The sequence below is a fragment of the Haematobia irritans genome, unplaced genomic scaffold (genome assembly GCF_050003625.1).
Source record: "Haematobia irritans isolate KBUSLIRL unplaced genomic scaffold, ASM5000362v1 scaffold_6, whole genome shotgun sequence".
NCBI lineage: Eukaryota > Metazoa > Arthropoda > Insecta > Diptera > Muscidae > Haematobia > Haematobia irritans.
In genome coordinates this window covers 349,352-363,892 of record NW_027445819.1, presented here as the reverse complement: position 1 = coordinate 363,892, position 14,541 = coordinate 349,352, and the positions used below count along the sequence as shown (strand labels likewise).

At 34.6% G+C, this 14,541-nt stretch overlaps 3 protein-coding genes across 3 annotated transcripts; all 3 read left to right on the top strand.

Moving 5' to 3' along the window:
* The first annotated feature begins 517 nt into the window (after window positions 1-517).
* LOC142242608 (histone H3) lies at window positions 518-972 on the top strand. The gene has a single exon (XM_075314174.1). It carries the CDS (start codon window positions 562-564, stop codon window positions 970-972), a length of 411 nt encoding a protein of 136 aa, XP_075170289.1. The 5' UTR covers window positions 518-561.
* Window positions 973-6,427: 5,455 nt separating this feature from the next.
* Window positions 6,428-6,882, top strand: LOC142242609 (histone H3). Its single transcript, XM_075314176.1, has one exon. It carries the CDS (start codon window positions 6,472-6,474, stop codon window positions 6,880-6,882), a length of 411 nt encoding a protein of 136 aa, XP_075170291.1. The 5' UTR covers window positions 6,428-6,471.
* A 5,455-nt stretch (window positions 6,883-12,337) lies between these two features.
* On the top strand, window positions 12,338-12,792 carry LOC142242610 (histone H3). Its single transcript, XM_075314177.1, has one exon. It carries the CDS (start codon window positions 12,382-12,384, stop codon window positions 12,790-12,792), a length of 411 nt encoding a protein of 136 aa, XP_075170292.1. The 5' UTR covers window positions 12,338-12,381.
* The last annotated feature ends 1,749 nt before the right edge of the window (window positions 12,793-14,541 follow it).

Here is a 14,541-nt window from a genome sequence, read left to right as displayed (position 1 = left end):
ATGTTCGGTGTAGGTGACAGCATCACGAATAACGTTTTCCAAAAACACCTTGAGGACACCACGGGTTTCTTCGTATATCAATCCAGAGATACGTTTTACACCGCCACGACGAGCCAAACGTCTGATTGCAGGCTTGGTAATACCTTGGATGTTATCACGCAACACTTTACGATGACGTTTAGCGCCACCTTTTCCCAAGCCTTTGCCACCTTTACCACGACCAGTCATTTTTCACTTTTTTTTAAATTCACTTCACAAACGTTGTACAAGAACTAATACTGTTCCGCAGCCTATGCGCTTCTATTTATACAAAAATTCCTTGAAATGCTTACTAATATTAATAACACGATCTACCCTCGGGTTCGTTCGTGTATACTTCGTGTATATACAGGCAGCTGTAAGATACAATATTTCAATCTTTCACTACACACACCCTTAACTAACAGTTTGCGCGCTCAATTTTTCTATAAATATGGCGTTCATGCTCGGCACACAAGTAATACCTTTTTGACAGTGTTTGTGTTCATATCGTGAAGTGAAAAAAAAAATATAAAGTGAAAAATGGCTCGTACCAAGCAAACTGCCCGTAAATCTACCGGTGGCAAAGCCCCTCGTAAGCAATTGGCTACTAAAGCTGCTCGTAAGAGTGCCCCAGCCACTGGCGGTGTCAAGAAACCCCATCGTTTCCGCCCTGGTACCGTTGCTTTGCGTGAAATCCGTCGTTACCAAAAGAGCACAGAATTGTTGATCCGCAAATTGCCTTTCCAACGTTTGGTTCGTGAAATTGCCCAAGATTTCAAAACTGACTTGCGTTTCCAGAGTTCTGCTGTCATGGCCTTGCAAGAAGCTAGCGAAGCCTACTTGGTTGGTCTATTCGAAGATACCAACTTGTGCGCTATCCATGCTAAGCGTGTCACCATCATGCCTAAGGATATCCAATTGGCCAGACGTATTCGTGGAGAACGTGCTTAAATTTTTGACATATTAAAAGCCAACTTTTTTTACAAAAACAATCGGTCCTTTTCAGGACCACAATATTTTTATAAAAAGAGAAAATTTTTTTTCAATACTTTACAGTTGACAAGAATTTATTCTTTATTATTTGATATCAATAAACTATATTGCATTTGTGTTTTTTTTTTGTATTAGGTTGGATATGAAGGGAATGTTGTTATATGATGTAAATTTTGCTTTCCAATGGTTTTACATTTTTTCGTACTCATTCACAATTTATTTTCTATTAATTTATTTTTTCAAAAGAAGAAAATATATAAGTAGGATGATTTGTTTCTTATTTTCATCTAATGCTACATTCAATGCGGCAAACATTTTATGAAATATTTTCTAACCCTAATCTAAATCGGAGATTATTTTTGAATTTTCTAGGGTGTTTGTTGTTTATATATTTCCTAAAGTCGTTAGACTTAAATTTATTCCATCTGTTGTTATAATTCTTTTAGTTTTTTTTGCGAAATTTTATATCAAAAATACCCAATTACTTTACTTCTTAAAATTTGGCTAGAGGTGGTATATCAGCTATGGCAAATTTTTATTCATAGTATTTCGATTTAAAATTTTGTTAAAATGGTATTATAATCCGACATGTATTTTTTCTACGATGTTTTAATATTTTTCATATATACATTTCATTTCTTTTGCAAATATTTTAATTTTATGGTTTCAACTATATTCAACATTGTTAACATCGCTGTACATGATATACCACACCTTCACGATTATTTTAACTTTTGGTTACAATTTGACACTTTTTATTAATAATGTTATATTTTAGTAGAAATTTGTGATTTCTATTATATTTTTGAATGAAAATTTCCTAAAACATTTTTACTTTTGAGCTTTCAAATTAATTTGCAGAAAAACTTTTATTCATGGAAAATATCCCAATATGATGAATTCCACTGTCATAGACGACATAATATAATTGAATATTTTACCATGAAAACTATGCAAAATGTATAATTTTTTCGTATTTTTTTAAAGAAAACATATCAAGATTCCCTATAATTTTTTTATTTTATACAATTTTCAATAAAAATAGTAAAATTTATATAATTTAGTTGGAAATTTATGATGACACTTTTATAAACTTTCAACTCAAAAGATTATAATACTCTAGCCCTTCAATATTATTAATTGAAATCCTTTTTGTCATTAAGGTGGATATCTCTACTAGAGAAATGTGATAAATTCCAATTAAATATATTTACTATGTCATCATAAATTTAATTATTCTATCAAAACTTTTGTGAAAAAATTTATTCTCTTCCACACAAGAATTCACAAAATTTCGTAGCTGACTACTATGTACTTCTCATAATTCCGATGTACCCAAGAATAGCTAGGTTGAACGGTAAAAATCATATATAATAAACGTACACGCGTGTTAGTGTATATTAGTGCTTGAAGTGAATCAAAGTGAAAAACAAAAACATGTCTGACGCCGCCGTAGTTGAAGCCACCGCATCTCCAGTTGCCGCTGTTGAGAAAAAGGCACCTAAAAAAGCTGCTGCCAAGGCAAAGAAGCCCTCTGCTGCCCCATCTCATCCACCAACCCAACAAATGGTCGATGCTGCCATCAAAACATTGAAAGAACGTGGTGGTTCGTCATTGCCTGCCATCAAGAAATATTTGGCCAGCACCTACAAAGTTGATGCCCAAAAATTGGCTCCCTTCATCAAGAAGTATTTGAAGGGCGCTGTTGCCAGTGGAAAATTGATCCAAACTAAAGGTAAGGGTGCATCTGGTTCATTCAAAATGTCTAAAGCAATGAGCGCCGAAAAGAAGAAGGCCCCAGCTGGTGATAAGAAAAAGAAGGCTGCCGCACCCAAAAAGGCCAGTGGAGAAAAGAAGGCTGCTGCAAAGAAACCTTCTGCCGCTAAGAAGACAGCAGAAAAGAAGAAGACCGAAAAGGCTAAGGCTAAAACTGCCAAAAAGACCGGTACAGTTAAAGCTAAACCAGCAAAAACCGCCGCCAAGGCCAAGGCCTCCGCCACAAAACCAAAAGCACCCAAGGCAAAAACAGTAGCAGCAGCCAAACCCAAAAAGGCCGCCGCTGCCAAGAAACCAGCTGCTAAAAAAGCCGCCGCCAAGAAGTAAATTTTCTATTTCATGGCAGAATGATTATTTTCGATATTCGAAAGCAGTTTATCTAACAGCCCTTTTCAGGGCTACAAAATATCTTTGAAAAAGAGAACAAATTTTATGCAAACAATTTTGTTTTGTTACCTAATTTTTATTTAAATAAATATACATTGTACTTAATCTATTTTTCACGGTAAAATTGAAATTTATAATCACATGTTTTATGGGAATTTTTCCAAAACTGGATTAGCCTATTGGGATGTGGTAATAAACCACAGCAATTAGAATTCTAGAAAAAAAGGTTTCATGTACCTACGCATAGAGTCATCATCAAAACTCTCTCTCACACACACACACATCCTTTAACTACGCCATTTACAGTAATGCATACGATCAATGTAATAAAGTCTTTTACTCTGAGAAAAATATTATAGCGACGTTATTATAATGAAGAAAAATAAAAAGAAGAAATATTGAAGAAACAGTAATGAAATGCCAAATTAGAATTTTAATAGAAGTTAGACATAGTAATGAAATGCCATAATAGAATTTTAATAAAATGAAGATTACAACATTGAATTTTTCTTAGTTGAAAAATCAATTATTTCTTATTATTCGATGGAAGATGTATTTTTTTTTTATTGAAATAAAATAAAGATATTTTGTCTTTAGTTGATCAACAAAGAAAATCTCTTTTTTAATGATTTTTGTGGCCCTGAAAAGGGCCTTTGATGGTGGAGGAAATAAATTTTCGACGAAATATAAAGCCATTTACTTGGAGCTGGTGTACTTAGTAACGGCTTTGGTACCTTCACTGACAGCGTGCTTAGCCAATTCACCGGGCAATAATAGACGAACGGCAGTTTGGATTTCCCGACTGGTGATGGTGGAACGCTTGTTGTAGTGAGCCAAACGAGAGGCTTCGGCGGCAATACGTTCGAAGATATCATTAACGAAACTGTTCATGATGCTCATTGCCTTTGAAGAGATACCAGTATCGGGATGTACTTGCTTCAACACTTTGTAAATGTAGATGGCATAACTCTCCTTACGCTTGGTGCGTCTCTTGGTCTTGTCACCCTTTGTGATGTTCTTTTGGGCTTTGCCGGCCTTCTTTGCTGCTTTACCACTGGCTTTTGGAGGCATTTTCACTAGTTATTATTTTTCACACAAACACTTTAACACTGCTTAGAGAAATTTGTGTGTGCGCAGCAGTGAGCACACATTTGTACCATTTCGTGCACAAGATATTCAGGTAGCGGAAAACGAGCAGCAAAACAACCCCCAAATGTATTAAATAGCTCGAACGAAAAGTATATAAAGAACTGACAACTAGTTAAACGCTATCATTAGTGTTTTGTGAAGTGAAGTGAAAAAGAAAAAAAAATTGAAACATGTCTGGACGCGGTAAAGGTGGCAAAGTTAAGGGAAAGGCAAAGTCTCGTTCCAATCGTGCTGGGCTTCAATTCCCCGTCGGTCGTATTCATCGTCTTTTGCGCAAAGGCAACTATGCTGAGCGTGTTGGTGCTGGAGCTCCAGTTTACTTGGCTGCTGTGATGGAATACTTGGCCGCTGAAGTTCTTGAATTGGCTGGTAACGCTGCTCGTGACAACAAAAAGACAAGAATTATCCCTCGTCACTTGCAATTGGCTATCCGTAATGACGAAGAATTGAACAAATTGTTGTCCGGTGTCACCATTGCTCAAGGTGGTGTATTGCCAAACATCCAAGCTGTTCTCTTGCCCAAGAAGACCGAAAAGAAGGCTTAAATTATCTACAAGAAAATGTAAATACAGACCATCGTATCTCTATCAAACAACAATCCGTCCTTTTCAGGACGACAAAACATTTTTAAAAAGAGAAAAAATATTTTCAAATAATATAATTTCATACATACTTTTTTCTGTAACAATAAAATTTACTATAAAAAATTTATATGAAGATATATATACATATATTTAGTTTAGTTATGGCATCGAAAAATTTCGTCACTTCATTTTTTCATTTTGTTCCTATCTAATGCCATTTATTCCTAATATCGAAAAACAACAAATTTTATTTTCATCTGTATCAGCTCTGATTATTTACTACATATGTATCTTTTGTATGCTTTGGCAAAGCCGAAGTCTAGTAGGATCGTAAGTGTTCGTAACTTCTAGCGGGAAGTTGCAAATAGTTGATGACAGAGAAAGCTGTTTGTATCAATACATACATAACTGATTTCTGCAAAAAGAGAGTAAGAGCGTCACGCAAAAGAACAAATGAGACTAGGATCGAGTACAGTGCAACATAGAATCATTTTCTTTGATTTCTGCAAAAAGAGAGTAAGAGAATCATAGAATCATTTTCTTTGGGGAATGGGACGAGAAATGACATATAGAGAATTGCATATATGTTTCGTATGTATTACATTCGTAGAGTTTTTATTTTGTAGTGTATGTCATGTTTTTCAAGTGCCGACGGCAGAAAAATAGCATATTAGTCGCCTTTGGTAAGTCCATACATAATTGTTTCATTGGGTTAGTAACAATGTTTTGCCGACGGCAAACCAAATGTTTGTAATTTTATTTAAACCAAGTAAATTTAAAATTTTATTATTAAAATAATTAAATAAATTTGTAACAAGATGATCTCTTTTGTAAATATATTTTGTGGTCCTGAAAAGGACCGATTGTTTTTGTATTAAAGTATTTAAATATTCTCCAAATAGCGTCAAGAAAATGTTTAACCGCCGAAACCGTACAAAGTGCGGCCTTGTCTCTTCAAAGCGTAGACGACATCCATAGCGGTGACGGTTTTACGCTTAGCATGTTCGGTGTAGGTGACAGCATCACGAATAACGTTTTCCAAAAACACCTTGAGGACACCACGGGTTTCTTCGTATATCAATCCAGAGATACGTTTTACACCGCCACGACGAGCCAAACGTCTGATTGCAGGCTTGGTAATACCTTGGATGTTATCACGCAACACTTTACGATGACGTTTAGCGCCACCTTTTCCCAAGCCTTTGCCACCTTTACCACGACCAGTCATTTTTCACTTTTTTTTAAATTCACTTCACAAACGTTGTACAAGAACTAATACTGTTCCGCAGCCTATGCGCTTCTATTTATACAAAAATTCCTTGAAATGCTTACTAATATTAATAACACGATCTACCCTCGGGTTCGTTCGTGTATACTTCGTGTATATACAGGCAGCTGTAAGATACAATATTTCAATCTTTCACTACACACACCCTTAACTAACAGTTTGCGCGCTCAATTTTTCTATAAATATGGCGTTCATGCTCGGCACACAAGTAATACCTTTTTGACAGTGTTTGTGTTCATATCGTGAAGTGAAAAAAAAAATATAAAGTGAAAAATGGCTCGTACCAAGCAAACTGCCCGTAAATCTACCGGTGGCAAAGCCCCTCGTAAGCAATTGGCTACTAAAGCTGCTCGTAAGAGTGCCCCAGCCACTGGCGGTGTCAAGAAACCCCATCGTTTCCGCCCTGGTACCGTTGCTTTGCGTGAAATCCGTCGTTACCAAAAGAGCACAGAATTGTTGATCCGCAAATTGCCTTTCCAACGTTTGGTTCGTGAAATTGCCCAAGATTTCAAAACTGACTTGCGTTTCCAGAGTTCTGCTGTCATGGCCTTGCAAGAAGCTAGCGAAGCCTACTTGGTTGGTCTATTCGAAGATACCAACTTGTGCGCTATCCATGCTAAGCGTGTCACCATCATGCCTAAGGATATCCAATTGGCCAGACGTATTCGTGGAGAACGTGCTTAAATTTTTGACATATTAAAAGCCAACTTTTTTTACAAAAACAATCGGTCCTTTTCAGGACCACAATATTTTTATAAAAAGAGAAAATTTTTTTTCAATACTTTACAGTTGACAAGAATTTATTCTTTATTATTTGATATCAATAAACTATATTGCATTTGTGTTTTTTTTTTGTATTAGGTTGGATATGAAGGGAATGTTGTTATATGATGTAAATTTTGCTTTCCAATGGTTTTACATTTTTTCGTACTCATTCACAATTTATTTTCTATTAATTTATTTTTTCAAAAGAAGAAAATATATAAGTAGGATGATTTGTTTCTTATTTTCATCTAATGCTACATTCAATGCGGCAAACATTTTATGAAATATTTTCTAACCCTAATCTAAATCGGAGATTATTTTTGAATTTTCTAGGGTGTTTGTTGTTTATATATTTCCTAAAGTCGTTAGACTTAAATTTATTCCATCTGTTGTTATAATTCTTTTAGTTTTTTTTGCGAAATTTTATATCAAAAATACCCAATTACTTTACTTCTTAAAATTTGGCTAGAGGTGGTATATCAGCTATGGCAAATTTTTATTCATAGTATTTCGATTTAAAATTTTGTTAAAATGGTATTATAATCCGACATGTATTTTTTCTACGATGTTTTAATATTTTTCATATATACATTTCATTTCTTTTGCAAATATTTTAATTTTATGGTTTCAACTATATTCAACATTGTTAACATCGCTGTACATGATATACCACACCTTCACGATTATTTTAACTTTTGGTTACAATTTGACACTTTTTATTAATAATGTTATATTTTAGTAGAAATTTGTGATTTCTATTATATTTTTGAATGAAAATTTCCTAAAACATTTTTACTTTTGAGCTTTCAAATTAATTTGCAGAAAAACTTTTATTCATGGAAAATATCCCAATATGATGAATTCCACTGTCATAGACGACATAATATAATTGAATATTTTACCATGAAAACTATGCAAAATGTATAATTTTTTCGTATTTTTTTAAAGAAAACATATCAAGATTCCCTATAATTTTTTTATTTTATACAATTTTCAATAAAAATAGTAAAATTTATATAATTTAGTTGGAAATTTATGATGACACTTTTATAAACTTTCAACTCAAAAGATTATAATACTCTAGCCCTTCAATATTATTAATTGAAATCCTTTTTGTCATTAAGGTGGATATCTCTACTAGAGAAATGTGATAAATTCCAATTAAATATATTTACTATGTCATCATAAATTTAATTATTCTATCAAAACTTTTGTGAAAAAATTTATTCTCTTCCACACAAGAATTCACAAAATTTCGTAGCTGACTACTATGTACTTCTCATAATTCCGATGTACCCAAGAATAGCTAGGTTGAACGGTAAAAATCATATATAATAAACGTACACGCGTGTTAGTGTATATTAGTGCTTGAAGTGAATCAAAGTGAAAAACAAAAACATGTCTGACGCCGCCGTAGTTGAAGCCACCGCATCTCCAGTTGCCGCTGTTGAGAAAAAGGCACCTAAAAAAGCTGCTGCCAAGGCAAAGAAGCCCTCTGCTGCCCCATCTCATCCACCAACCCAACAAATGGTCGATGCTGCCATCAAAACATTGAAAGAACGTGGTGGTTCGTCATTGCCTGCCATCAAGAAATATTTGGCCAGCACCTACAAAGTTGATGCCCAAAAATTGGCTCCCTTCATCAAGAAGTATTTGAAGGGCGCTGTTGCCAGTGGAAAATTGATCCAAACTAAAGGTAAGGGTGCATCTGGTTCATTCAAAATGTCTAAAGCAATGAGCGCCGAAAAGAAGAAGGCCCCAGCTGGTGATAAGAAAAAGAAGGCTGCCGCACCCAAAAAGGCCAGTGGAGAAAAGAAGGCTGCTGCAAAGAAACCTTCTGCCGCTAAGAAGACAGCAGAAAAGAAGAAGACCGAAAAGGCTAAGGCTAAAACTGCCAAAAAGACCGGTACAGTTAAAGCTAAACCAGCAAAAACCGCCGCCAAGGCCAAGGCCTCCGCCACAAAACCAAAAGCACCCAAGGCAAAAACAGTAGCAGCAGCCAAACCCAAAAAGGCCGCCGCTGCCAAGAAACCAGCTGCTAAAAAAGCCGCCGCCAAGAAGTAAATTTTCTATTTCATGGCAGAATGATTATTTTCGATATTCGAAAGCAGTTTATCTAACAGCCCTTTTCAGGGCTACAAAATATCTTTGAAAAAGAGAACAAATTTTATGCAAACAATTTTGTTTTGTTACCTAATTTTTATTTAAATAAATATACATTGTACTTAATCTATTTTTCACGGTAAAATTGAAATTTATAATCACATGTTTTATGGGAATTTTTCCAAAACTGGATTAGCCTATTGGGATGTGGTAATAAACCACAGCAATTAGAATTCTAGAAAAAAAGGTTTCATGTACCTACGCATAGAGTCATCATCAAAACTCTCTCTCACACACACACACATCCTTTAACTACGCCATTTACAGTAATGCATACGATCAATGTAATAAAGTCTTTTACTCTGAGAAAAATATTATAGCGACGTTATTATAATGAAGAAAAATAAAAAGAAGAAATATTGAAGAAACAGTAATGAAATGCCAAATTAGAATTTTAATAGAAGTTAGACATAGTAATGAAATGCCATAATAGAATTTTAATAAAATGAAGATTACAACATTGAATTTTTCTTAGTTGAAAAATCAATTATTTCTTATTATTCGATGGAAGATGTATTTTTTTTTTATTGAAATAAAATAAAGATATTTTGTCTTTAGTTGATCAACAAAGAAAATCTCTTTTTTAATGATTTTTGTGGCCCTGAAAAGGGCCTTTGATGGTGGAGGAAATAAATTTTCGACGAAATATAAAGCCATTTACTTGGAGCTGGTGTACTTAGTAACGGCTTTGGTACCTTCACTGACAGCGTGCTTAGCCAATTCACCGGGCAATAATAGACGAACGGCAGTTTGGATTTCCCGACTGGTGATGGTGGAACGCTTGTTGTAGTGAGCCAAACGAGAGGCTTCGGCGGCAATACGTTCGAAGATATCATTAACGAAACTGTTCATGATGCTCATTGCCTTTGAAGAGATACCAGTATCGGGATGTACTTGCTTCAACACTTTGTAAATGTAGATGGCATAACTCTCCTTACGCTTGGTGCGTCTCTTGGTCTTGTCACCCTTTGTGATGTTCTTTTGGGCTTTGCCGGCCTTCTTTGCTGCTTTACCACTGGCTTTTGGAGGCATTTTCACTAGTTATTATTTTTCACACAAACACTTTAACACTGCTTAGAGAAATTTGTGTGTGCGCAGCAGTGAGCACACATTTGTACCATTTCGTGCACAAGATATTCAGGTAGCGGAAAACGAGCAGCAAAACAACCCCCAAATGTATTAAATAGCTCGAACGAAAAGTATATAAAGAACTGACAACTAGTTAAACGCTATCATTAGTGTTTTGTGAAGTGAAGTGAAAAAGAAAAAAAAATTGAAACATGTCTGGACGCGGTAAAGGTGGCAAAGTTAAGGGAAAGGCAAAGTCTCGTTCCAATCGTGCTGGGCTTCAATTCCCCGTCGGTCGTATTCATCGTCTTTTGCGCAAAGGCAACTATGCTGAGCGTGTTGGTGCTGGAGCTCCAGTTTACTTGGCTGCTGTGATGGAATACTTGGCCGCTGAAGTTCTTGAATTGGCTGGTAACGCTGCTCGTGACAACAAAAAGACAAGAATTATCCCTCGTCACTTGCAATTGGCTATCCGTAATGACGAAGAATTGAACAAATTGTTGTCCGGTGTCACCATTGCTCAAGGTGGTGTATTGCCAAACATCCAAGCTGTTCTCTTGCCCAAGAAGACCGAAAAGAAGGCTTAAATTATCTACAAGAAAATGTAAATACAGACCATCGTATCTCTATCAAACAACAATCCGTCCTTTTCAGGACGACAAAACATTTTTAAAAAGAGAAAAAATATTTTCAAATAATATAATTTCATACATACTTTTTTCTGTAACAATAAAATTTACTATAAAAAATTTATATGAAGATATATATACATATATTTAGTTTAGTTATGGCATCGAAAAATTTCGTCACTTCATTTTTTCATTTTGTTCCTATCTAATGCCATTTATTCCTAATATCGAAAAACAACAAATTTTATTTTCATCTGTATCAGCTCTGATTATTTACTACATATGTATCTTTTGTATGCTTTGGCAAAGCCGAAGTCTAGTAGGATCGTAAGTGTTCGTAACTTCTAGCGGGAAGTTGCAAATAGTTGATGACAGAGAAAGCTGTTTGTATCAATACATACATAACTGATTTCTGCAAAAAGAGAGTAAGAGCGTCACGCAAAAGAACAAATGAGACTAGGATCGAGTACAGTGCAACATAGAATCATTTTCTTTGATTTCTGCAAAAAGAGAGTAAGAGAATCATAGAATCATTTTCTTTGGGGAATGGGACGAGAAATGACATATAGAGAATTGCATATATGTTTCGTATGTATTACATTCGTAGAGTTTTTATTTTGTAGTGTATGTCATGTTTTTCAAGTGCCGACGGCAGAAAAATAGCATATTAGTCGCCTTTGGTAAGTCCATACATAATTGTTTCATTGGGTTAGTAACAATGTTTTGCCGACGGCAAACCAAATGTTTGTAATTTTATTTAAACCAAGTAAATTTAAAATTTTATTATTAAAATAATTAAATAAATTTGTAACAAGATGATCTCTTTTGTAAATATATTTTGTGGTCCTGAAAAGGACCGATTGTTTTTGTATTAAAGTATTTAAATATTCTCCAAATAGCGTCAAGAAAATGTTTAACCGCCGAAACCGTACAAAGTGCGGCCTTGTCTCTTCAAAGCGTAGACGACATCCATAGCGGTGACGGTTTTACGCTTAGCATGTTCGGTGTAGGTGACAGCATCACGAATAACGTTTTCCAAAAACACCTTGAGGACACCACGGGTTTCTTCGTATATCAATCCAGAGATACGTTTTACACCGCCACGACGAGCCAAACGTCTGATTGCAGGCTTGGTAATACCTTGGATGTTATCACGCAACACTTTACGATGACGTTTAGCGCCACCTTTTCCCAAGCCTTTGCCACCTTTACCACGACCAGTCATTTTTCACTTTTTTTTAAATTCACTTCACAAACGTTGTACAAGAACTAATACTGTTCCGCAGCCTATGCGCTTCTATTTATACAAAAATTCCTTGAAATGCTTACTAATATTAATAACACGATCTACCCTCGGGTTCGTTCGTGTATACTTCGTGTATATACAGGCAGCTGTAAGATACAATATTTCAATCTTTCACTACACACACCCTTAACTAACAGTTTGCGCGCTCAATTTTTCTATAAATATGGCGTTCATGCTCGGCACACAAGTAATACCTTTTTGACAGTGTTTGTGTTCATATCGTGAAGTGAAAAAAAAAATATAAAGTGAAAAATGGCTCGTACCAAGCAAACTGCCCGTAAATCTACCGGTGGCAAAGCCCCTCGTAAGCAATTGGCTACTAAAGCTGCTCGTAAGAGTGCCCCAGCCACTGGCGGTGTCAAGAAACCCCATCGTTTCCGCCCTGGTACCGTTGCTTTGCGTGAAATCCGTCGTTACCAAAAGAGCACAGAATTGTTGATCCGCAAATTGCCTTTCCAACGTTTGGTTCGTGAAATTGCCCAAGATTTCAAAACTGACTTGCGTTTCCAGAGTTCTGCTGTCATGGCCTTGCAAGAAGCTAGCGAAGCCTACTTGGTTGGTCTATTCGAAGATACCAACTTGTGCGCTATCCATGCTAAGCGTGTCACCATCATGCCTAAGGATATCCAATTGGCCAGACGTATTCGTGGAGAACGTGCTTAAATTTTTGACATATTAAAAGCCAACTTTTTTTACAAAAACAATCGGTCCTTTTCAGGACCACAATATTTTTATAAAAAGAGAAAATTTTTTTTCAATACTTTACAGTTGACAAGAATTTATTCTTTATTATTTGATATCAATAAACTATATTGCATTTGTGTTTTTTTTTTGTATTAGGTTGGATATGAAGGGAATGTTGTTATATGATGTAAATTTTGCTTTCCAATGGTTTTACATTTTTTCGTACTCATTCACAATTTATTTTCTATTAATTTATTTTTTCAAAAGAAGAAAATATATAAGTAGGATGATTTGTTTCTTATTTTCATCTAATGCTACATTCAATGCGGCAAACATTTTATGAAATATTTTCTAACCCTAATCTAAATCGGAGATTATTTTTGAATTTTCTAGGGTGTTTGTTGTTTATATATTTCCTAAAGTCGTTAGACTTAAATTTATTCCATCTGTTGTTATAATTCTTTTAGTTTTTTTTGCGAAATTTTATATCAAAAATACCCAATTACTTTACTTCTTAAAATTTGGCTAGAGGTGGTATATCAGCTATGGCAAATTTTTATTCATAGTATTTCGATTTAAAATTTTGTTAAAATGGTATTATAATCCGACATGTATTTTTTCTACGATGTTTTAATATTTTTCATATATACATTTCATTTCTTTTGCAAATATTTTAATTTTATGGTTTCAACTATATTCAACATTGTTAACATCGCTGTACATGATATACCACACCTTCACGATTATTTTAACTTTTGGTTACAATTTGACACTTTTTATTAATAATGTTATATTTTAGTAGAAATTTGTGATTTCTATTATATTTTTGAATGAAAATTTCCTAAAACATTTTTACTTTTGAGCTTTCAAATTAATTTGCAGAAAAACTTTTATTCATGGAAAATATCCCAATATGATGAATTCCACTGTCATAGACGACATAATATAATTGAATATTTTACCATGAAAACTATGCAAAATGTATAATTTTTTCGTATTTTTTTAAAGAAAACATATCAAGATTCCCTATAATTTTTTTATTTTATACAATTTTCAATAAAAATAGTAAAATTTATATAATTTAGTTGGAAATTTATGATGACACTTTTATAAACTTTCAACTCAAAAGATTATAATACTCTAGCCCTTCAATATTATTAATTGAAATCCTTTTTGTCATTAAGGTGGATATCTCTACTAGAGAAATGTGATAAATTCCAATTAAATATATTTACTATGTCATCATAAATTTAATTATTCTATCAAAACTTTTGTGAAAAAATTTATTCTCTTCCACACAAGAATTCACAAAATTTCGTAGCTGACTACTATGTACTTCTCATAATTCCGATGTACCCAAGAATAGCTAGGTTGAACGGTAAAAATCATATATAATAAACGTACACGCGTGTTAGTGTATATTAGTGCTTGAAGTGAATCAAAGTGAAAAACAAAAACATGTCTGACGCCGCCGTAGTTGAAGCCACCGCATCTCCAGTTGCCGCTGTTGAGAAAAAGGCACCTAAAAAAGCTGCTGCCAAGGCAAAGAAGCCCTCTGCTGCCCCATCTCATCCACCAACCCAACAAATGGTCGATGCTGCCATCAAAACATTGAAAGAACGTGGTGGTTCGTCATTGCCTGCCATCAAGAAATATTTGGCCAGCACCTACAAAGTTGATGCCCAAAAATTGGCTCCCTTCATCAAGAAGTATTTGAAGGGCGCTGTT